The 23,596-nt window shown below is 55.8% G+C and overlaps 1 protein-coding gene across 1 annotated transcript; it reads right to left on the bottom strand.

Annotated features, from left to right (window-relative positions):
* Window positions 1-2,642: 2,642 nt before the first annotated feature.
* Window positions 2,643-2,903, bottom strand: LOC308269153 (small nuclear ribonucleoprotein F-like; the record flags this gene model as incomplete). The annotated part of the gene is made up of 1 exon (XM_080704361.1): window positions 2,643-2,903. One exon carries the CDS (start codon window positions 2,901-2,903, stop codon window positions 2,643-2,645), a length of 261 nt encoding a protein of 86 aa, XP_080560487.1.
* Between the last annotated feature and the right edge of the window lie 20,693 nt (window positions 2,904-23,596).

The following is a 23,596-nucleotide window of genomic DNA, read 5'->3' as shown; positions in this document are numbered from 1 at the left end:
AACACCCACTTCATGAGATCCTCTTCGGCCCCCGTGGGGAGACATGGGCCTTCCTGCTGAGATCACGGCCCACGCAGGAGCTGAGCCTCAGACCACAGGAGTGCTGACATCTACGTATTGTGTCCGGTTTCGAAACCCCAGAGAGGTCCCTCATTGAAAGACTGAACATTTTAGGGGAAAATGACCCAGAGGCTGGGCTCCCTGGCAGGCATGGAAGGGCCTCCGCAGACCAGGCTCGTTCAGTGCCTAGTGGCTCTCTGCACCCAGACGGGAGGGTCCTGAGGTCTGGGAGCTGGCCTTGGACTTGGAGTCCCGTGTCTACTGCAGTACTATTGCACCTCCCTGCTTCCCTGTCTTCCCTTTCTTCACAGAGAAAACAGAGAGGAACCCGTGTTCGTAACCCAGTTCGGTGGTTCATCCTGTGATCACTGGACCTTGAGGGTGTCTGGGCCTCTTCAGGGGACTCAGGGGGCCACCTGTCTTCACAGTATGAGGGGCTCTCTGCCTTCTCCACAGGTCAGTACTTGCACGGACAGCGGAGACGCCGGCTGATGTCCAGCACGGGTCCAGGCCACGGCACCAAGGCGTATCGGGAGCTGCATTTGCGTATTGGATGCCACATGCTTATAGGTAAAAGCAGAAATGTCTGATGGCGCAGTGTGATTATTGTGATTATTATACTGCCGACCCCGGGCTTGTGTCCTTTAGTATTCCATGCAGTGGAGTGGGGGGTGCACAGAGCATGAGGCCCACAGCCGCCTGCCATCATCTCTCCAATCTGGACATCTCCGGGAAAGTGCTTGGCTGCTGGAGGTGCGGCTGAACCATCCACTTTTTCATGAAATACTCACTTGAAAGGACAAGCAACAGACCAACTTTGGTCCCTCAGTTGCCACCCTGAGCAGAGGCTTTCCCGAGAATAAAGTTACAGGTGAGCATTTATGCTTGTAAGCCATTTTTTAAATGTGTGTGTGTGTGTGTGTGTGTGTGTGTGTGTGTGTGTGTGTGGTGGGGATTGAACTCAGAGGTATTTTACCTCTGAGCTACACCTCCTTCCCCTTCCCCTGGCCCTTTTTATTTTTTTTAAATTTTGGAACAGGGTCTTGCTAGGTTGCTGAGGCCGATCTCGAACCTCCAATCCTCCCGTCACAGACCCCCAAGTACTAGGATTACAGGAGCGTGCCACCACACCTGGCTCAAAAATTTATTAGGACTTTGGAAGCTGCTATCAATCACTGCGGGCTTGATCATATCCCAATACATGAAGATATTTCTTTTTTTGTGTGGTACTGGGGTTCCTGGAAGCCCTTCTACCTCCGGGCTACACTCCCAGATCTGTTTTATATTTTTATTTGGAAACAGGGTCTCTTAAGCCACCGTGGCTGGCTTTGAACCTGCGCGATCCTCCTGTCTCCGCCTCCCGAGCGTGGGGATTACAAGCGTGCGCCACCATGCCCGGCAACATGAAGATATTTCTATTAATTAATCAATTAATCTATTTATTTTTATGGCACTCGGGATGGAACCCAGATGCATTTGACCTCTGAGCTAAACCCCCAGCCTGATTTTTTATTTCTTATTTGGAAACAGAGTCTCACTAAATTTGCGGAGGACCTTGCTAATTTGTCAAGGTTGGCTTTGAACCTGCGATCCACCTGCCTCAGCCTCCTAAGTACTGGGGTTACAAGCATGTGCTACCACACCCGGCTACATGGAGATATTTCTAAAGAGCGTAGCATTAACACAGACGGTACGAGTCATCGTCTGGAAGAGCTGCGTGAGTCAGGAGGCAACACTGTCCAAACGACCCGGTGACAAAGCCACGCGGGCCGGGATCCCCAGGGTGCAGGGGAGACCCATGGGTATGAGCGGACCAGACTGCAAGTGTCCTCGATGCGATGTCGGCTTCCAGGGGCGGACGATCTCTCAGAACGGCCTCTCGTTGAGTGTTGGTGTAGTATTAGGACGCATACCCAGCACGACTGTCAGTACTCCACGCCTTTCTGATTCTGTACCTTTGCACAGGCAGGATTTTTCGTTTTTCGTGAGCAACGTGGCACACGGCGGCGGAGGGAACGTGAGCGTCGCCACGGGCGGCCGCTTCCCAGAAAACCAGACACGAAATGGGTCTGCGAAACGGCAAAACGCTGCCCATCGCCTCCCTACGTTAGGAAGTGTTTTTGCAAAAGCTATGCATACCCATACTTTCTGATATATGTAATGTGTGTTAACACGATCCGTTTACCCTTGTTCTCCTGCATATGACTTCATGGAGAATATTTTTTGAAAATATTTCAAAAGATTTTATTGATTTCAATATCAAATGCTATAAATATTAGTAGGCAGAGGCTAAGCAAACCAGAGGCTTTGTGATCTTCACAGTCCTGGGACTCAGTTTCAGTTCTAGCGAAGAATCCTGTCAATGCTAACATCGTGCTCTGCAGAGCCCATCGAGCCAGGCCAGAGACACAGCCTCTTCCCCCGTCCCTTACAAAGCTGTTGCTATGCCTGCTGGGGGTTAAGGGCCTGGTCACAGACTTGGTTCCATTCATTATAACCCAGATCCTTTCTTTTTTTTTAAAAAAAACACAAACATCTTTATTATCTAGAAATATATATTTAAAAATTCCCCACAAAAGGCTCTACTCTCTCATTTCCCCATCTTCTTCCTCTTCTTCAACACCTCTGATACAAAGGACATTATTACACCTTATTAAAACTTCACCCAGACGTCCAGACAATGCCCCATCTATGTATTCTTCTGTATTTGCAAGCTGCATGTTCATATAGCCATCTACAGATACCAGGTAGCCCTCGTACTCCATTCCCCACTTAAGTTTCGCCATCACTGGCCCTCCTGTCAATCCATTGAGGAAAGGTTTGGGATTGAGGGGTGAACTCATCACACATCGTGCAAACGCTGCGGGCTGCTCGCCGCCGGCCCAGGTGCCGCCGGTGCCTCGTGCCTGGAGCAGCTCCCGCCGGCCGAGCCGCTGAGCTTCAAGACTGCCCAGACCCTTTCTGAGGGTCCAGAAGGGAGGGGTGCTCCGGCTCCAGACATAAATATCAAGGCAGCGGGAACGCTAATCACCCCGATTCTACCAGTTCTCACCGTCCACATGTGTTGAAATACCACGCTGGACTCTAAACGTGCACCATTATACTCTGGTAATTGGGGGAAAAAAACAGTTTCAAAGTTCTGCAACCCTGGGCGAGTCCATTCCCTCCCCTGAGCCTCAGTTTCCCTCCTGAGAGTGGGGATTAGGACGGGTCTCACCCGCAGGTGTGCGTGTGGGAGGGAGCAAGCAGCGGTGGAGAGGAGGGAGCACTTGGCAGGCAGCGGGAGCACTTGGCAGTGTGTCCTGTCCAGTGCTCACACGGGAGCACTGTGCAGCCCTGGAGCTGGGCATCTGAGCCTGTCCCACTGTGCACAGAAGCCGCCTGGGCTGCTCCAGAGGGGAAACCAGAGGCTGCCACACGCAGACCCAGGCCGGCTCCTCGCGCCCCTTTACACAGCGCTGAAGCAAAGCCTTCGCTTCTCCTGGCCTTGCCCCCCTGCCCCCCGCGCCCCAGGAGGCTGCTCTCCCCATCCGGGAGCACCAAGAATTCTGTGCTGCCAACGGTCCCTGTGCCCGTCTGCCTGGGCTACCGGGTAGTTTCACACGCTGGCTTTTACTGGCAGGCGAGGGGGCGGACGTTGGCAGTGCAAGGTTCCCCTAGGACGCAGGCTTCGGTCTGAACACGTAGTCGGTGCAGACTCCTGGGGCTACCCACGTTGTCTTCCTCCTTCCTTTCTTTCTCTCCCTCTCTCTACTAGAGGCTGAACCCGGAGTTGTACCCCTAAACTACACACGCAGCCATTTGCTTTTCTTGGTACTGGAGATTGAACCTAGGGGCGTTCTACCTCTGAGCCACACCTCCAGCCCCTCTTCTTTATTTTTTATTTTGAAACAGGGTCTCACTAGATTGATGTGAGTCTCACTGCTTGCTGCGCCCATCTGCAAACCTGTGATCCTCCTGGTTCAGCCTCCTGAGTATTGGGATTACAAGTGTGTGCCGCCGTACCCGGCCCACAGCCCTTTTTATTTTGAAATGGGGTCTAGGTCACTGAGGGTCTCACGAAGTTGCCGAGGCTGAACTCTAACTTGTGATCCTCCTATCTCAGCCTCCCGAGCACTGGGCTTACAGGTGACTTCAACATGTTTTTGACATCTTGTCCTCGGATCTTCTGCTAATGCTGGGCCTCCGGGCGGGTCTGAGGAGTCACGGGCTTGACAGGCACACTGGCTCCCTTCCCTGTAACGCCGCCCGCCATTTAAGTACGATTTTACTTATTACGTGTAACTCAAAACCTCAGGTTGCCACACCAACCCCACTGTACCTCCCTGAAGAAAGCCACTTGGGCCGAGGTGGCCTGGTGCGGGTGGGCGTCACCCCGGCTACCGCTGGGCCTCCCCACGCTGAGCCAACGCGTCCCAGCCCCCTCCCGCCAGACCCCGGCTCAATGCCGGCTCTGTTTATTATTGTAGAGAAGCAATTTTCAAGAGGGCCGAATTACTTGTTAAAATTGAGGTAAAGAATGTAAACCACAGCCAGCCTTCTTCACCTGATGTTTCAAAGGTGTCTTGTTCTTGGGGCCGCCCCCTGGGCTAGCTCTATTAGCTGGCGTGCAGTCAGGCCCGCTGTCCATCACGGGACATGGAGTGGGCCGAGGCACCTGCTGGCCTCTTGTGACAAAGGCGGCTGGGGACAGGTTGAGGAAACCCAGTCCTGTGAACCTCACAAGTGATCAGAGGAGAAAGACCGAGGCCTCAGAACCCGCCGTCCACTTGGAGTCGGCTATCACATGACAAAGCGCAGTAAACAGCCCGGCGCAGCCCCCCCGGGTCTGCCTTACGTCAACGGGAGAGGGTGAACCGTCCTGACAACTTTAAATACCCAGGCCGGCAGCGCCCCGGGGGGAAAGCCTCCAAGAGGCGGCGTCCCCCGCGCAGGCAGAGAGAGGCTGCTCAGTTTCCCAAATCCATGATGCTTCTGGGCAGCTCTGATTTTCTGCAGATGCCCGCTCCCCCCTTAAATGTGTGTAGCCTGTGTTTGGGAGGCTGAGACAGGAGGATCACAGGTTCGTGGCCAGCCTCAGCAGCTTAGCAAGACCCTATTTCAAAATTAAAGCTGGGCATGGTGGCGCAGGTTTGTAATCCCAGAATTTGGGAGGCTGATACAGGAGGATCAAGGTTTGCGGTCAGCCTCAGCTACTTAGTAAGGCCCTTTGCAACTCAGTGAGACCCTGTTTCAAATAAAGAATAAAGAATAGGGCTGGGGGTATAGCTTGGAGCTAGAATGCTTCTGGATTCCATCTCTAGTACTGTAAAAAAAAATTAGGATAAATAATAATAAAAGGGGATTGAGGTGTAGCCCAAGCTCAGAGGCAGAACACCCATGAGTTCAATTCCCAGTACAGAAGAAAAAGAAGAGAGAGAGAGAGAGAGAGAGAGATAGGAGGCCCATTTAGTGAGGTCTGGCCTTAACGCTCTTTGAAGTGGGGCCCTCCTCAGTGCTGGGAGAGGCTGGAGCTGTGGTCCCTAGCCTGTATTTACCAGAGGCCCTGTTCCCTCTACCTTGCCCAGAGAGGACTCTGGTGCCTTCAAAGAAACCCTTACCATCTTCTGGTAGTCCAGTTAGAAAATGGAAGAGTTATTTGCTTAAAAAAAAATATATATGTGTGTGTGTGTGTGTGTGTGTGTGTGTGTGTGTGTGTAGAGCCAGGCGTGGTGGAGCACACTTGTAATCCCAGCATTTGGGAGGCTGAGACAGGAGGATCACAGTTTGAGGACAGCCTCAGCTACTTAGTGAGACCCTGTTTCCAAATAAAGAATACAAAATAGGGCTGGGGGTGTAGTTTGGAAGTAGAATGCCCCTGGGCTCCATCCCCAGTACTGCACACACACACACACACACACACACACACACACACAGATGCCCTCTGTCTGCCAAACACCATCAGCCTCCCCCACGCTATTTGGCAGCTCTGGACAGAGTCTGCCCAGTTTGGACGCACAACCACAGAGCCACTGCCACAAGATAAATGTTCTACCCCGGGGCCAGATGTTGTGGTGCATACCCACAGCCCCGTCCTCGGGAGGCTGAGAGCAGAGGGTGGAAGCTTGGTGGCCAGCCTCAGCAACTTAAACCTTCTGCAACTTAGCATGACCTGTTTTAAAATAAAAAATAAAATAGGTTTGGGGGTGGAGCTCAGAGGTAGAACACTCTGGGTTCAATCCCCAGAAATGCACACGCACACGCGTGCGCGCACACACACGCGCACACACACGTGCGCACACACACGCGTGCACGCGCACACACACGTGCGCGCGCACACACACACGCACACGCACACGTTATCCTCCAATGCAAGCCAGGCATTAGAGTCCCCTCCACTGGGGCCTTTCCTGGGGCACTGGTGGTTCTTTTCTTTTGAAAGAGGGACACGTTTCCGCAGAGGAGGCGCAGGCGCCGGCCCTGGGAGTGTGGCGGCAGCTCTGCGGCCCGCGGAGAGCTGGGCATTCAGAGAGGGGAGGGTGGAGGGGTCACTTCTGGGCCTGCCAGGCCCTCCTGTAGGTCTGGGGTGGATGAGGGACCCAGGAATTCAATTCCAAACTCACAGCCCTCCTCCTGAACACCGGATCTCACAGGAGATGCCAGGGCCAGCGCTCAACAAATCCAGAGCAATTTAGACGGTGGGTGGTCTCCGATCCTCAGGCAATTAGAGGCAAGGAAGCCCGCCCGCCCGCTGCATTTACTCAGCTGCTGCGTGAGCTCAGGCCCCGGCTCCTCATCCACCGACAGCGCGAGGGCGGGCCCCAGGCGGGCCTGGGAGGTGCCTGGGGGGTCTCTGCCACAGGAGCGATATTGGCCACCATTCAGGGGACAGGGCAAAAGCAGGCTCGGCTTTGGTCCCCTTCCAGAGCAGAGAGTGGAAATGTTTGGCCAGAAGGCTTAGCTGGGATGGTGGAGACTCAGCCTGTGACGTGGGAAGAAGAAAATATCTTATTTATCTAGTTTTTCCTTGTCAGACGGATTCAATTGCAACCGCCCCCTCTCCTTCACGTGTCGGGGTTTGCCAGAGATTTAACTTTGAGTCCCTTTACCTTTGGGGGGCGTGGGGTAGGCCGGCGGCTGCTCCCCAAGAGCACGTTATGTGTTTTAGGGGTCCCAAGCAATTGCACTGAAGGAGGGGCCCGGGCTCTTTGCTCTCTGACGCGTGGAGGGGCTGGTGGAGCGTGATCCCGTCCCACGCAGTGAGGTGCCAGCACCCCACCGAGTGCGCACGATGCCCCGACACACCACCGGGTGATCAGAGCAGTGGTGGGGGGCCTGAGAGGCCACCAGGCAGTTCAGCCGCCCACAGGAGCGACTCCTGGGCGGAGCTGATGGATGCAGTCACACAAAAGTACAGGGCGCCCAGTAAGTCTGAATCTCAGAGAACCAATTGCATGGGTTCCCTGTGTCTGCCGTAACAGGTCCCCTCACCGTCTTCAAACAGCAGAGATTTCTTCTGGCCACACCTGGAGTCTGGAAGTCTCAGTCCGGTGTCTGCAGGCCCCACTTCCCCGAGGCTCTGGGATCCTTCCTGCCTCTTCCAGCTTCCGGTGGCTCCAGACATCCTCGGCTTGTAGGTGAACCAACACGCCTCTGCTTCCGTTTCTTCTTCGAGTGTCTTGTACGTTGTCTTTATAAGGACACCGGTTCCCAGATTTAGGGTCCACCCTTCTCCAGCACGTCTGTCTGTCTGATCTTAACCTATTGTATCTGAAGCCCCTATTTCCAAACAAAGTTGTTTCCTGATCTTCTGCGTGTTTTGGGAGTTTTTTTGGTAAATGCTAATCAACCCACAAGAACAATGAAAAAAAAATCATCATGGTTGTATGGAACGTATCGTGTACTGGAATTTGTCCTTTTTATCTGACTCAAATATTGAACATGATATGTTAAAAGTACTCCACTGTAAACTGGGATCCAAATCGTGCATGCGTCCTCAGGCCCAAAGACTTCTTGCCTCCTCTGCAGCCCACCTGATCTCGGGGTCCGGAGTTCCCGCCAGAGAGCACGGACCACCCACCCGAGCCCAGCGTCAACCTCCCTGCAGCTCCCGGTCCCATTCCCTGGCTCCCGCAGAGCTCAGACTGTGGGAACGGAGCAGCACTGCTCTCCCCTCCTGCGTGGGAGTGAGACGGAAATGCCTTAGTGAGCTGGCAAGGGGGAAGAAGGTCCCTCGGTTTCTCTGGTCCCTGCCCGTGAGGGACGCCATGGCACGGCCAGCTGTAGAGAGGAGAGATAGGCAGCCAAGAGCTTGTGGCCTATTCCAGACAAGACAAGCGGGCACAGCGGAGGCCTTGACTGCCTGGTTCACTGATCCAGACGAGTTTATTAAGCAGCACTGTTTCCCAGGGGTGGCGAGCAGGCACAGAACACACGGGCTACGCTGGGTTCACCGGGGCAGAACGGCCGCATGGCGGGCGGGGTGGGAAGGAGCGGCGGTGGGGCGCCCTGCTGTGCAGCATGGGGTCCCAACACCCGGGTGTCCTGTAAGTGTCCCTGCTCACACCCATGGGGGCTAGGAGAGCCCATGTGGCCTCGAGGTCACTCCGACGGTAAAAGTGTCGACCCCAGCCGAGTGTTCAGGTCCAGGCTGGCCTTTGCAGGGCCCAGTCAGCACCCATGTCTCTACACGCTGCAGGCCCCAAACTGGGCCATCGTCGGTGTTAGGGTGCTGGGCAGTGTGTTGTGTTATTAAAAGTCCTCGAGGAACAGAACCACCAGAACGTATGTGTGTATGTATATAAGTATACAGAGAGGTATGTATATATAAGAGGCATATGAGATATATATGTACACATATGTGTGTGTGTATGTGTGTGGAGGGAGGGAGAGAAAGCAGGTGCTCTAGTTATAGGAGAGGGCTTCTAGATTGGCTTGCAGGACCAGAGCCTGGGGAATCCCACAATGGCTACCTGCAGGTTGAAGAGCCGGGAAGCCAGTGCAGGCTCAGTGCAGGAAGCTGGATCCTCAGGGCAAGAGGGACCGGTGCGGCAGCCCCAGACTAAGAAGCCTGGAAGCTCCCAGAGGGATGCTGGCGAGAATCTGCACTAAAAGAACTGAAGGAGCCGGGTCCGATGTCCATGGGTGATGGAGCCACGGACACGCACAGCTCAAGAAGAAGCCAGTTTTCCTCTCTGTTCTGTCTCAGCCTAGCCTATTGGACGGTGCTGTCCACGTTTAGGGTGAGCCTCTCCCTCACTGGCTGACCCCCATGCCAGTCATCTCCAGAAACGCCCTCACAGACACGCCCAGAGTGTGCTTCATCAAATAGCTAGGCCTCTCAGTCCAATAAAGTCGCTAACCAATGTGCTCTTAGAGGTACTTCTGGTCACCTCATGCCGCCATGGCGGGGGGAAGCTCAGGCCCACAGAGCTTTCTCCAAGGGCCAGACCATGTGCCCATCAAGGGACCCAGAGCCCAGTTGCTGAGCAGGGACCCAGAAGTCCATCCTCAGAGCGCGGCTCGGGACTTTGGCTCCAGCTTCTTTGAGGTTCTAGACGTCTGGGCGTGCAGTGGGCATTTTGGATGCTATCGATGCCCACGGTGGCTCCCGTGGTGCCCAGAGGAAGTGGTGGAGCATGGTCAGCCACGGCCGTGCGGTAGGAGTTCCGGAATACTCTGAGTCAATGGACAGGTTTTACTCTTCCCGAACCATGCACTCCACAGTCCAGCATCTGTGACACGGGGCCCAAGAGGAGCCATCGTGGTCCCCCAATTGGCAACTGGAAGGATATCAGATCTCACTAGGGAACGCCACAGGGAGGCATCGTATCCTCTGAGATAATGTGGCGTTCAGTGCCAGCGCCGTGTGAGCCTCGGTCAGTGGTGCTGAAGACCTGGCCTTGGGAGACTGATCGCAGGCTCCATCTGTCTCTGAGCGCCCGCCGCCCGTGGGAAACTTGGGTTAATGTGACTCCTCTCCTGGTGAAGACACAGACACCTTTAGTGTAAGAGGACAGACCAGGGTGTCATGGCTGCTTGCAGGGGTCTGGGGAGGGGAGCGGGAAACCCAGGCCCGTGTGTTAGGCTGGGACCTGCTTAGGACTGAGCTCTTTCTAGAAGGGCTGTGCAAGGGTCTGTTCTGCACCCTCACCTGGCTCAGAGCCGAGCGTGGAAACCAGCAGATCGTGCCTGAGTTCTACGAATGTGGTTCTCAGTGCTGTGGGCAAGGGTCTCCCCTAAAAGACTGGCTCTTCGACACAGGGGTGGATCAGAAGGCCTAAATATCCAAGGCGACAGAGCCAGGACCTTACGGCACAGAAGAGGGCTGCTCCTGCAGACAGGTGGAGACGGGGTCCAGGGCATGCAGTTTCTTCCAGTCATGTCTCTCTCTGTCTTGGTCAAAGGGCCGTAGCTCCAGACCACCCTTCAAGACAGACGTCCTGGTCTTTGCGCTCACAATCTCAGCTCTGAAAGCCTGTTGGTGAGCACGTTTTACTCATGCTAGTGCTTTTTATGCTGACTTATAATAGTGGTTGGCTCGGTTGTTGTGGTTCAGATATGGAATTTCCCCCCAGAAACACTCACGTGTTGGCAACGCGCAAGTGTCCAGTGGTGAGGTGACTGAATCGAGGGTCTAATTTGGATGGATTTACCAGGTGATGTGTCTGGAGAAGGTGGGTCCCTGGCAACATGGTTTGGGGGTCTCTACCCCGGCCGCTTTCTTCTCTCTCGCTCTTTGGTTCCCAGCCGTCGTGAGTGGAGCAGCTCCCCTCCACCATGAGGTTTCTGCCTCGGAGCCAGCCAACCCTGAACGGAACCCTGAAACCATGAGCCAAGTAAACCTTCCCTCCTGTAAGTTGTTCATGTCAGGTGGTCAGAGTGATGGAAACGCGGGCGGATGCAAACGTGTTTCTTTCTGGTCTCCCAGCCTCGCCTGGGATGCTCACTCCTGCAGAGACGGACAGAGCTGGCGTCTCGCTGAAGCCTTTTGGTGCTGAGAATGGAGACAGTGGCCAGTTCTGTCTGCTTTGCTATTTAGTGAACTGAAATTTGAAGGATCCCAGAGGTGAACTAGAAAGTGAGTCACCTAGAAACCTCTGCATCCCCTCTGCCACATCAGGGGAGGTCTGGCTCCACCAGAAGGAGGACAGCCGGTCAAAGACAGGGTGAAGGGGAGCAGGCACCTACACCTACACTGTCGCCCCGGCATGGAACAGCTGCTCGTGAGATGCTGGCTTGGTGGAATTTTATCTCTGGGATCATTTATCCTCAGAAAATGGCCAAAGGTTGAGGCACGTGGGCAAGGAAGAGACGGCAAGGCACGTCTGCGCACTGCCCCATGTAGCACCGATGACCATATACCCTTGGTCTCAAGATAGAGCCAGGCTGCATCCCCCTTGGGTAGGTGTCTGGGAAATTTGGCATCCACCCACCCACCCATCCATCCATCCATCCATCCATCCATCCACCCACCCAAGGTAGCAAAGTACGGTAGCCTGGACTGCTTAATATGTGTCTTCTCACCGTTCTGAGGCCAGAGGTATGAGATCGGGGAGTGGTGGGGCTGGTTCCATCCGAGGCCTCTCTCCTCAGCCTGCAGAGGCCGATTCTCCCTGTGTCCTAACACAGTTGTTCTGTGGCGTGGTCTGTGTGCTGATTCCTTATAAGGACGCCCGTCAGACTGGTGTGGGGCCCACCCTACTGACCTCATTTAACCCCGATAGCCTTTTTTTTTTAATAATAGAGGTTGAACCCAGGGGCACTCTACCTCTGAGCCATACCTTCAGCTCCACTGTATTGTTTATTTTGAAACAGGGTCTTGCTAAGGTGCTGAGGCTAGCCTGATACCACAATCCTGCTGTCTTAGTCTTCAAGTACTGGGATTACAGGCGTGCACCACCACACCTGACCCCAATCGCCTCTTTGAGGGCCCCACATTCTGAGGTCCCAGGGTTAGGACTTCACCATAGGAATTGAGGGGACACAGTTTGGCCCATCACAAGCACCAAACAGGCTCTGCCTCGAGTCAGCGGTGAGGCAGAGATGGATGGGCAGGGTGCCACTGTGCCTACCAGAAGGACAGACACAGTATGTCACAGGTCAGCAAAACAGTTGGTGATGGTCATGCAGGGACCTAGGAACCGTGGCTTGCAGTTTTAGAAGCTGTGGTCCAGGGGAAGACTGACTTGAAACGTTCATTAGGACCGAGCCCAGAGAAAGGTGAGGGCAGCCTGGGGTGAGAAGGTGTCAGTGGTCCTTCGCGAGGTCCTGGGGCCGCGGCAGGGCGGGGCTCCTGCTGCTGTCTGCCAATCTTCAGTCGCCTCTCCCTACATTGGTCCCCAGAAGGGGAGTGGCCAGCTACAGACGCGGGCATTTTGTCACAGGGGACAGTCCGCATCTGTGTGTGAGGGTCTCATCTTGGGTCTCCCAGCAGCACAACCAGCCACAGGAGGGGCGGCGGGCGCGGCCACCCCAGCTGGTCGGCATCACCGCGGTTAGCGTAACTCACAACACGCTTTGCTGACAAATTCACTGTTTTCTCCTGCGGCCGCCGTGAACTTTGCAAAGTGTCAGGCAATCCACAAGTCGTCAGCAAAGCACAAACATACACACGAGAGGAAAGGCCACACCACTGCCAGCTCAGCGCCTGAGCGCCCCCAGGGGAAAGGCGCTGTGGGGGTGGGGAGATGCAGCCCAAACCCAGTGTGGAAGGAAACCATCCCTAGCTGCGGCGGGTGCCCTCCCAGCACGCACGGTCGCTGTCGTGGGAATTCAAAGCGGCAGAATCCATGTCCTGTGGTTTCTGGAGCTCTGCTGACGTCTGTTCCGCCTCAGGGTCTCGGGGCTGGGAGACCCTCCAACCAGCAGCTGTTGGGAGTGGAAGCCATGCTCGGTGTGGGCAGGGATGCTCCTGCTGCGCCGGCTGACCTTCAGATACAGACAGTGTCGGCTCCAGAACTGCTTTAGCGCGGGAGCTTTGTATCTTGATTTCCGACTCAGACAAAGGCCCCAGGAGCCATGGCGGCCCCTCCGTCTCCAGTCTGCTGGACCCACAGAAAGGCCGCTGGAAGTGGTCTGAGCCGTTTCCTGTGGCTTCCCCCATTCCTGGAGGGGGTGTCTATTTTTAGAAGCAACCATTGCTATAAAGGTCCAGTCGGCCCATGGACGTGACCAGGGGACTTGTGGGTGACCAGGGCAGCGTGGACTGCGCAGCCTCTCTGTCCTGCTGGGATCTTGGGTTCCTGTCAATTAACAGGTGGCGGGGAAGGCCGCCATTTCCTCTGCAGGGTGAGAGGGTTCATCCCGACACAACCCATGGCTGTAGACTGTGTCTTCGTGGCTGGAGAGCTGGGGGCTGCCCTGCAGGAGGCCGAGACATTTATTTGCTAACCTGCCTGGGTTCGGTGTCTCCTCTGGATACAAGCCTACGTCTTGAACTTTTCCAAGGAGGCTCTGTTTCAAATATTCTCTTCTCTTCCTATCTATGGTCTCTCGTGTGCTGCGAGGCTCTCCAGATGCGGAGATGAGGACGCAGGAGCAAGAGGGTGACTTGGGAGGCGTTCCCCTGGGAACAGCTGCAGGGGTAGGGAGGTGGGGGGGCTGCCACCAGCCGTCTCTCAGGCCCTGGACACAGCAGACCCCTGCCTGGGAGTGACCCCAGCTACCAGCAGCACGCACCTGGCGCACTGGCCCAGGCGGGTCACCAAGGCTTGGGCACACTAGGATTCTGCTCCCAGAAGCAGGTGGAGGTAGATGCTGGGGCCCAGAAGAAAGCAGGCTTCCTGGGCAGAGGAGTCTTGGGCCTCCCCTCTGCTCCGGAAGGCTGTCACTGCCGCGGTCTCTCGTCAGGTCTGTGAGCCTTCCCCCTCCCCGATGGTTACGAGAAGGGTGAGCTACGAAACCTCCCAGGGCTGTGCACCATTCCTAACCAGGAACTGGCTGGTGTGCCGGGCCCTGAGCCGGTGGTGGGGGAGAATGAGCAGGTGGCTTTGACCAAAGGGAAGACGGCAGGGGCCTCGCACTGCAGAGTCTCAAAGCTGAGGCTCGCTGCTCATTTTCTGTTAGACAGAGGAACAGGGACCTCTGCCACCGTGTTCAGGCCTTTTCCTAAAGAATAGCCGCTTTGCCTGTACACCTGCTGTGAGACTGTGTCTGTCCCACGCAGAGGATGTGGCTCCCACAGGCTGACCCTGTGACCACCCGCCAGGCTGCCTGGTGCCGAAATGCTTGCTCCCCTCCTCAATGCTTGGTCACTAGATGTTTTTTTTAAACGTGAAAGTCCTGGCTCTTTGTGGGCAGGCCGCTCAGGCCAGAACAGGAGGCAAAGCGGGACTCGGGGCCACTGGCAGGTACTAGAGCCGAGTTCCTGCTCTCTGAGTGGCTTCCAGACCAATTGCCACTGAAGCAGGGGCCCCAAGGAGGAGGTACCGAGGCGATCACTGCACTCCTTTGCAGAACCCCTCAGCCCCAGCCCCCAAGGGCCCGCTGACTCCCTCTTCCCTGCCTTGACCTTTTCAATCTGGAGCTCCAGCTAGAGGTAGCAATACAGAAGTCAGGGTGTTTGGGGAATTTGCCATGAAAGGGATTTGCAGTTTCTGGTCTGATAGAAAACACATCAGGGCCAAGGTCTGCTGCGTCCTGGGCTTCACTGCCTCCGCCTGTCCCAGGAGATGGATCCAGTGGTGCGCACAGCGGACAATCCTGGGTGGCCAAGCTGAGGACACCTGGGCGTCCTGGGCTCTGAGAGGCATCGTAGGCACTCCTGTGGCCCACAGTGGTCCTGGAAGTCAAAGCGGGCATCTCAGCATGGCCGCGGGCAACCAAGCCTCCCTGTGCCTTCAGCCTCTGCTCCCTGCCTCCTGCAGCCAGTAGGAACATGCGTGCCCACTGCACTCCTTTGCAGAACCCACCTCCCAAGATAGGGAAAATGAGGCCGAGAGAGGTGGGTATGACCGGAGAGTCAGAGTGTAGGGAAGTGGGCAGGAGAAGGGAGGGCGAGGGCCGGCTGCCGAGGGCCACCCGCCTTGTGACTACCAGCCGGACTCTGAGCGCCAAAGAGAGCGTCTGCGTGGACTTTATCCCACAGTGCGCAAGCCCTTGATCCAGTGCGGGAGTGACAGACCCAGCCTCAGGTGTCCCCAGGACCAGCAGAGACCATGAACAAGCGCGGGTCACCCGTGCCCTGGCTGGGCCGAGTGTATCAACTGGCTGATCGCCTCCTGGGCTGTGGGCAGCACCTCTTTTGAGCACACAGTTGGCGCCAGCTGTGTGCCACGCAGAATCATGAGCAGCGGTGTAGATGGCACTCCTGCGGTGCGCGTTTCCCCCAGAGCAGGCACAGAGGGGACTCACGCCCTTCAGTGGGGAGGGGAGAGGCCGCGCGTGACTTGGCGAACCCCCCAATTTATTTTTCCATGCCTCAAAACAATAATCCATTTTTGTTCTTGTGAAATGCCACACTTCAGGGAAAGGCTTGGGGACTCTAGCAGCCCTGGGCAGGGCTTGGGCCAAGCCCTGACCCCTCCGCTCCCGGGGGCTCGAGGGGAGAGGGGGAGCCGGCCCTGGCTTCGCTCTCTGTCAGTTTATGTTCATTCCGCCCAGTTTGCTTCTGGTCCAACATCTCTCTGCCTGAGAGTCACTTTTTATTTAAGCATAACGTGCCAGCCGGACATGGTGGCACGTGCCTGTAATCCCAGTATTTGGGAGGCTGAGACAGAAGGATCGATCACAGCTTCGCGGCCAGCCTCAGCTACTTAGTGAGACCCTGTTTCAAAATAAAGAATAAAAAAAAATAGGGCTGGGGGCGTAGCAGGGAGGTAAAATGCCCCTGGATTCCATCTCCAGTACCGCAATAAACAGACAAACAAACAAACAAACAAACAAACATAATGAACCAAAGAACAGTGTTGGTTTTTGGAAGCCAGGTCCGTCTGCTGCAGGGGGTTGTCTAAAAGGCCTGCTGAAGCTGTGCTTTGGGGAATTTTCTGTGTGTGTGTGTGTGTGTGTGTGTGTGTGTGTGTGTGTGTTGTACTGGGGGTGGAGCCCAGGGGCTTTTCTACCTTCGGGCTATACTCCCAGCCTTATTTTATACTTTATTTGGAAACAGGGTCTCACTAAGTAGCCGAGGCTGGCTTTGAACCTGTGCATTCTCCCGTCTCAGCCTCCCAAGCGCAGGGATTACAAGCGTGCACCACCATGCCCAGCTTGGGGAATTTTCTGAAGGAACATAAAACCAAAGAACAGATACAGTGTCTGTGGGACCAGCAGAGACTCAAGCCTGAAGATTTAGAACCAGAATATGGAAGTTAGGAGAGAGAGATACCCGGCCGGGTGCGGTTGAGCCGCAGTGGAGGCGAACAGGAAGGCGGCAGCTCTCAGCCCACGCCCCACAGGAGAAACATCTGCCTTGGGTCTTCACTCTCCCTCTCTACCTTTTCTCTTTCATCTTATTGCGACCTTTCCCCCTCCAGTCCACGCAAGTGTGACCTTGGGCACGCTCAGCTCCCCTGCCCTACCACGCCTGCCTAAAGAACCCGAAGCCCAACACCCGTCACTTACACATTAATATGAATAAGCAGTGCGCGCCACGTCCTGGCCTGGGGTCGGCATTTTAAGCCCAGTTGTTCGGTGCCTGGCTGCAGCCGCTCCTGCCCGCCGGGGTGCATGCACACCTCTCAAGCTGCCCGCTCATGGGAGGTTGTGCAGCGCTGGGGGACACAGCCTGCCGTGCCCAGGGTGGGGGGGGGAGCAGCGTTCACAGCAAGCCAGCTGTGTTCACAGGGCAGAGGTGCAGACGAGGATGCGGGGTGCTGAGGGGCCCGGCAGGGCTTTGCGTGCATTATACTATCTTGCTAGAAACAGGAGTCTTTTTGGGCACTGGCTCCTAAAAACACTCCACGTTCGTCTCCCCACTGACTCATTTGGTGGGAATTAGGAACCCAGATGCCCTGCCAGATCCCGTCCTCCAGCGCCACCCTGGCCCTGGCAGGGCCGTCCACGCGGACTGTGTGAGCGGCTCTGGACTCCACCCGCGAAGGGAGGAGTGGCCGTTGGCTCCTCGGGTTCTTTTTTTATTACTATTTTTTAACGAGGATAAAGAGACTTGCTACAGAATGGGGAAGGAAAGTTGAAGCTCCACGCTGACTTTCCAGAGGAGCCCTGGCATTAGCGGAGCTGAATGGGAGGAGACAGTAAACATGACCCCGGGTTCCAGCCTCGCTCCCCAGCCTCGAGCTCTGCCACCTGCTTCCACAGACTCACCGCCTAGTCCTTGTTTTTTTTTTTTGTTTTTGTTTTGTTTTTGGTGCTGGGATTGAATCCAAGGCATTCTACCAGCAAGCTACGTCCCCATCCCCACCCAACTCTATTTATTTTTTATTTTGAAACAGAGTCTCACAAGGTTGTTGAGGCCAGCCTCGAACCTGCGATCCTCCTGTCTGGGCACCTCAAGTACTGGGATTCAGGTGTGCGCCATCCTGCTCGGCTCGAATTCTCTTTTACAATGAAATTACTCATATGGAGGGACACACATGCGCAGCTCCATGTCCACTGCAACTCGCGTGCAGCCGCGGGCCCTCCACGCGCGCCGTTTTAACGTCCTGCAGCGGTGGGGCGGCAGCACCGTTGGGCTTCTTCTTGTTCCTGCTGAGTGGCTCTGGGCAGCCTCTTACCTCTCCGAGCCTCAGTTTCCACACCTGTAATGTGAAGATAATAACAGCTCGCTCTCCTAAGGTTACGTAAGGACAGTCCCCCCCCCCTCAAGGACAGCCCCCCCAGGCATGCCTGGGGGCGTGCACAAGGCCGGCTCTTATGACCTCAGGCCTGTGCTATTTCAAACACCCCCTCTTCCCCGAGCGCTGACTCGGGGGCCACTGGCAAACGGAAATGCCCTCTGCTTACTGGCGTTTCTATCTGGAATGAGGGGGTCACAGGTGCTCCGCGTGGGCCGGGGAGAAGCCCCTTTCCCTGCAGGGACTGGGCGTCTATTCCGAGCAGCGGGCTGCACATTCAGGCCCTGGCAGCCTTGGGGGAAAAGCTCTGCTCAGGGCTGGGAATGCGCCACTTCCCAGGAGAGCGCCGGGCAGCGGGAGGGCGCCCCTGTCCCCGCGGCGGGGCGCTGGACAGCAGTGGCCGCAGGAGGCTGTTGTCGCAACTGTGATTGATTATAGCAGCTAAGCCGGGTCACTTCTTCCCCTTAAGTCCCAGAATAATGCAATTATAGAAGATAAGCCGGAATCAGGCACTGTAAAAAGAATTCATTCATTTGAAAGGGAGGCTTAAAAATAATCCAAAAGGCACCCATCTTCGTTATTTTCCTACCCGCCTAAGGTTTCACTTCCCGCTCTGTCCCCTCCTGCCCCCAACTCCCCTCTCCCAGACAAAATAGGAGCCTCGGGAACACGCAGGGAGCACGGCGCTGAAACCCGCCTCAGCTTCGCCCACGCCGAGACGCCTTCCAGTTATTTTTATTTTTCCTGAATCATTGCAAATATTCCGGAAGTTCTTCTGGGATTTTTCTTTCCCCCTCCCGTTTTAGAATTTTCCAATAAGATAAGAAACTTTGGGTCTGTTTTAGGAGTTGTGAGAGTGATTGCCCATTAAAAGGAAAGAAATAAAAGAGGCCACTGTCTTTCTTTCCACCTCCCCCACGAGCCGCTGCCTTTCCTCTCTCGTTCTGGAGACTCTGGGGAAATCCCTGACTTTGCGTTTTGTGGATTTGCCACGTTTGGGACTCAGGATGAACTGCTCTAGGGCAAGAAGATGGGGCGGCGTGGGGGTCCTCTGGACTCCACTTCACCCCGTGCAGCGGAAGACGCCAGCTAGGGACCCGACCAGCCCCGCAGACCCAGCGCTGAGCTGGAGGACAGCTGCCCAGTTGGAGGGAAACTGAGTCAAGGAATGTTAATCACTTCTGGCCCACTTCTGTTTCGCCAGGGATTAGCAAATGGCTTTCTAGGACTCATTCTGCCTGGAGAGGAGGCCGGGCCTGCACACTGTGCTGAGGCTGCAGCTCAGGGTCCCACCTTGACCCCGCTGGCTCCAGTCCCCCTTTACCTCCTGCCCAGGCCCACATCCCAGAGCTGCCAACAGGAAGCCCCAGGAGCCTGGCTTTGCCTCATCCCCGCCATGCAGAGGTGGTAACCACAAAGAGGCCACCTGCGGCCCCGGAGCTGCGGGAGCCTCTTCTCCAGGCTCGCCGGACGGGCCGCCACATCGTCCCTTCAACACAGGCGCTGTGTGGTGGCCACACGTGTCGACAGCGCTGTCCTTATGGTTAGCGCTGGCCACGCAGGGAAAGGGGCGTGCTGCTGCAGCCCAGCTCCCCGAGTCTCTGTGTGGGAGCAGCACCCTGGGACCTGGAGTCGCACGCAATCTTGCCTTGGAAGTCACACCAGTGTTTGATGGCTGGTGTTGACATAAAAGACCGCTGGTGCCGGGCGTGGTGGCACACGCTTGTAATCCCACGCTTGGGAGGCTGAGACAGGAGAATCGCACGGGTTCGAAGCCAGCCTCAGCTGCTCAGTGAGGCTCTCGGCAACTTAATGAGACCCTGTTTCCAAATAAAATATAAGAAAGGTCTGGGAGTATAGCCCGGAGGTAGAGAGCCTCTGGGTTCCACCCCCAATACCACCAAAAAAAAAGACCGCTGGAGCGTGCCGAGGTGCCCAGGACTCTTGGTGTCCTGCCGGAGGAGGCTGCCACTCCCCCGCTCCTGGTCCCTCTCTTCTCTTTCCCAGACTGACAGGGATGGGAGACCTGCAGGACAGCCAGAAAGGGCCTGGCAGCCCCTGTCCTTGCATAAAGAGCCAGCCTGGGTGGGAATCTGCAGCCTGCAGCAGCGGGGACACTGCGAGATCAGCTCCTAGTGGCCGAGCGGGGAACTGCAGCCAGCTCCGGGCCGGAGAGAGTGCGCAGGGCTCCCACGGGTTTTTATTAATGCACTGGTCTCTGTTTGAATTTCCTCGTGTAAGCAAGTGAACAAGATAAAAATTCAAAACACCTGGTGGCTCAAGACGTACTCATTAAAGCAAAATGCCGCTAATAAAGAAGATAGTGCAGAAGATGAGGTCCAGATGAGCTGCAGCTGCCTCTGGTCCGAGGGACAGCTTGGCATCCTTTCTTCTCTCTGAGCTGGGAAAGGGGAAAGAGCAGCCGCCGGGGGTCATTGATGCAGGCGTCCCGCTTTGTTATCCCAGCAGAACCGCTGCTATCCTCATGATAACCTTTGCGGAGTCTCACTCGATCCACAGGTGCTGGGCCTGGGGCAGCCACACGTCTTCACCAGGAGGGAGGACAGAGAAGCGAGCATGGGGAGGAAGAACAGGAGAGGGGATGCTCAGGGCCAGGAGGAGCTGGGCCAGCGCGTCTGCCAGACTGCTGTACCCACATCATGAACACCTAGTCTGTTGGAACGCAGGGCTCTGCTTTCTTCCTCCTCCTTTTCCTCTTCTCTTCCTCTTCCTCCCCATTTCCTCTTCTCCTCCTCCTTCCTCCTCCTCCTCCTCCTCCTCCTCCTCCTCTTCTTCTTCTTCTTATCCTTCTTCTCCCCCTCCTCCTTCTCCTCCTCCTCCTTTTTTAAACAAATGCCGCAGGTTGCTCTTATGCACAGGAACATCTGCGGGCCCCTGCTCACGTGGAGCCAGCATGCACATCTACAGTAGCCCAGAAAATCAAAACTGTGGACAGCAGGGCTCGGGCTCCGAGGGGCTGCCGGAGGCCAGCTTGCGGAATGCTCTTTCCCACAAGGGTCTGCGTGTGCAGAAGCACAAAGACCATAAGGAGCCAAGATGGAGATGGGGTGATGGAGAGGAGGAGGAGACACGCCTGGGTGAGTGGGCGCGGGCAGGGCTGGAAGGCGGGCCGCTCACGGGGCCCCGGTGAGATTGCTAAGCACAGCTAAGGCTGCTGAGCAGGGCCGGGTGCTGCACTGCGCCTCCCTGGCCCTCCGGCTGGCCTGCGAGACCAGCAGTCTTTATTCCCGTCTCCCAGATGGGAGAACAAGGCCCAGGAAGAGTCGGCAGCGGCTCTTGTTCCTGTCCAGCCTGGAACTGCAGTTGGGCTGGCAAGAGCCATCTCAAACCAGAAGGGCCCAAGGCTACAAGACTGTGGCCTCCCGGGAAACTGGAGCCGCTCAAGGCTGGCCTCCCACCCCCCACCCCTCAGCCCTCCTCTGGGCACCCCAATCCCCTCCGCGCACCTCTGTAGGGCCCACTGAGGACACGAAGGGAGCGTTCTGGAGGCTGGTGGTAAAAGATCACGCTGGCTCATGCGTCACTGTAATGGCAGCCCCCAGCAGGTCTCGGGGACATGGGCCGCGTGGGGCTCCGTGGAACAGAATTAGGTTAGCTGTAAGTTCGTAAGAAGGTCTGGCTTCGAGAGCAAAATGCTTGCAGTTCCTGGATTCACCTCACCTTGAGGTGGCCTGACCTCATAGGCAGCAACTGGCCAAGTCATATGTTTGGCCCTGGGAACTGGCTGTGAGGGGCTCTGTGTCTGCGGGCACCGAGCACAGAGACGCCACCGGCCAATTATAGGGCGGTTAAAAGGGTCATGGTGAGACAGAAAGATCGCAGGTTCGCAGCCAGCCTCAGCTACTTAGTGAAGTACTCTGCAACTTAGACTGTTTCAAAATAAAGAATAAAATATGGGGCTGGGGATGGTAGAATGCCCCTGGGTTCCATCCGTAGTATCGCAAAAAAGGAAAAAATTGGGGGGGATCATGGGCCATGTTCTCTCCTGGCGATGGGTGGAAGGGTTGGATAAAATACAAAACGTCTTGAGCCCTCGGAATCTACACGATTCCAGTGGCATTTGGACATTTAATCCCCACCTGCATTTTTAGCCTTGTATTTTTAGCCCGCCATTTTAATTTTATTTTTTTAGCAGGTGCCCGCAGCAAAGGAAGCCCCCTCCCTCAGCCATGGGTTTTATGTCCAGGACAAACTAGGAAATGCACACCTCACGGCGCACTGGCACCCAGGCGTGCTCTTAAGGACACGCCGTTACTATTACTGCTCACAGCAACAGTGTCCCGACGGCACCATTTGTCAGTGAGGCCAGCGGCTGACATGGCGCCCACCTCAGCTTCCTTTCCTGGAATAGGGAGGCAGTGGGCTCATCCGTGCCTGGTTGAGGGGCTCCAGGGGTCCTTCCCTGCACTTCCCGGCGGCTGTGCGTGGGCAGCCATTGGCCAACGGGGTGCAGCTGGTGGAGTTGGCGGTGGTGGAGTGAGGGCCCCACGGGTCAGCACCCACTGTGCTGGGTCCTAGACACCCCTCCACCTCCTCCAGCCGCCCAGCCTTCCTCCTAGGTCCTGTCCCTTCAGTATTTACACTCTCAATGTCTCAGTGGTCACATGCTGTGTCCCGCCGTTTCCTGGGCGTTTTACTGGGTTCGTCTAGTCCCTGTGAACATAGCACTTTCTTTTGAAGGCAAGAGCATGGTTGGGCAGTGCTCCCATAACAGGAAGGACACCCAATATAAACACAGGCATGCTTTCTCCACTGCCTGGGGCCACTGCAGAACTCTCTGGAACCACCAGTCCCCTTCACCCTCCGTCGTCTTCCTAGGAAAGGACTTCCGGCCCAGCCACAGCGAGGGCCAGGGGCTGGGGGAGAGGAGAGTGGCCGGGGAGGGAGGCCTGAGCGCGGCCGGGACCTGGCCTGCAGGCCAGGCCGGCGGGAAGGCTGGGCAGGAGGGTCTTTTAGGGACACTGTCTAGATTCCTTTGTGATTTTGGAGAAATGCAAGCAAAGGCTGCGAACAACCCTGAAATTACTTCTGATTTCTCCAGTGTCTCCCTGATTGCAACCGTGTTTGAAGACCCAACCACACAGATTCTGGGCAAATAAGGCTCCAACTCTACCTTCCCCAGGGTAGACATACACAAGCAGTAGGCAACCAGCAAAGGCTTATGGAACGGATTAGCGCACAGAGGTACTTCGGGACGCGTGGAGCTGGAGTGGACCTTGCAGACCCTGCCTCTGCTCCAGGGGGTTCAAGCTCTAATGCTCCCCAAAACCACCAGGGGCAATGCGGGGCGCTTGGTGACATTTGAATTTCAGATTTAAGAAAGACTTGTTACATGTGACATACAAAACTAGGTTAAACGTGTCAAGCCCGCTCCAGGGAGTGCGGGATGGAGTGGGAAGAGCAAATGGACCCAGAGGCAAAAGGGAGTGGTGGGAGCAGGCAGGGCTCAGCCTGGGAGCACACGCCCCGGGGGTCTTCCCTTTCTTTTTCTCTTTTTTCTTTTTTTCTTTTGTGGGTACTGGAGATTTAATCCACGGGGCATTCTACCTCTGAGCTACATCCCTAGCTCTGTTTATTTTTATTTTTATTTTTTGTGGGTCTGGGGATGGACCCCAGGGGCATTCTACCTCCGAGCTACACCCCCAGCCCTATTTTTTATTCTTTATTTTGAAACAGGGTCTCACTGAGTTGCAAAGGGCCTCACTGAGTAGTAGCTGAAGCTGTTCTCGAACTGTGATCCTCCTGTCTCAGCTTCCCAAATGCTGGGATTACAAGCATGGGCCCGGCTTTTAATTAATTAATTA

This window comes from Muscardinus avellanarius (genome assembly GCF_963383645.1).
Source record: "Muscardinus avellanarius genome assembly, chromosome: 10".
In the NCBI taxonomy this organism is placed as follows: domain Eukaryota; kingdom Metazoa; phylum Chordata; class Mammalia; order Rodentia; family Gliridae; genus Muscardinus; species Muscardinus avellanarius.
This window is presented reverse-complemented; position numbering and strand designations above follow the sequence as displayed.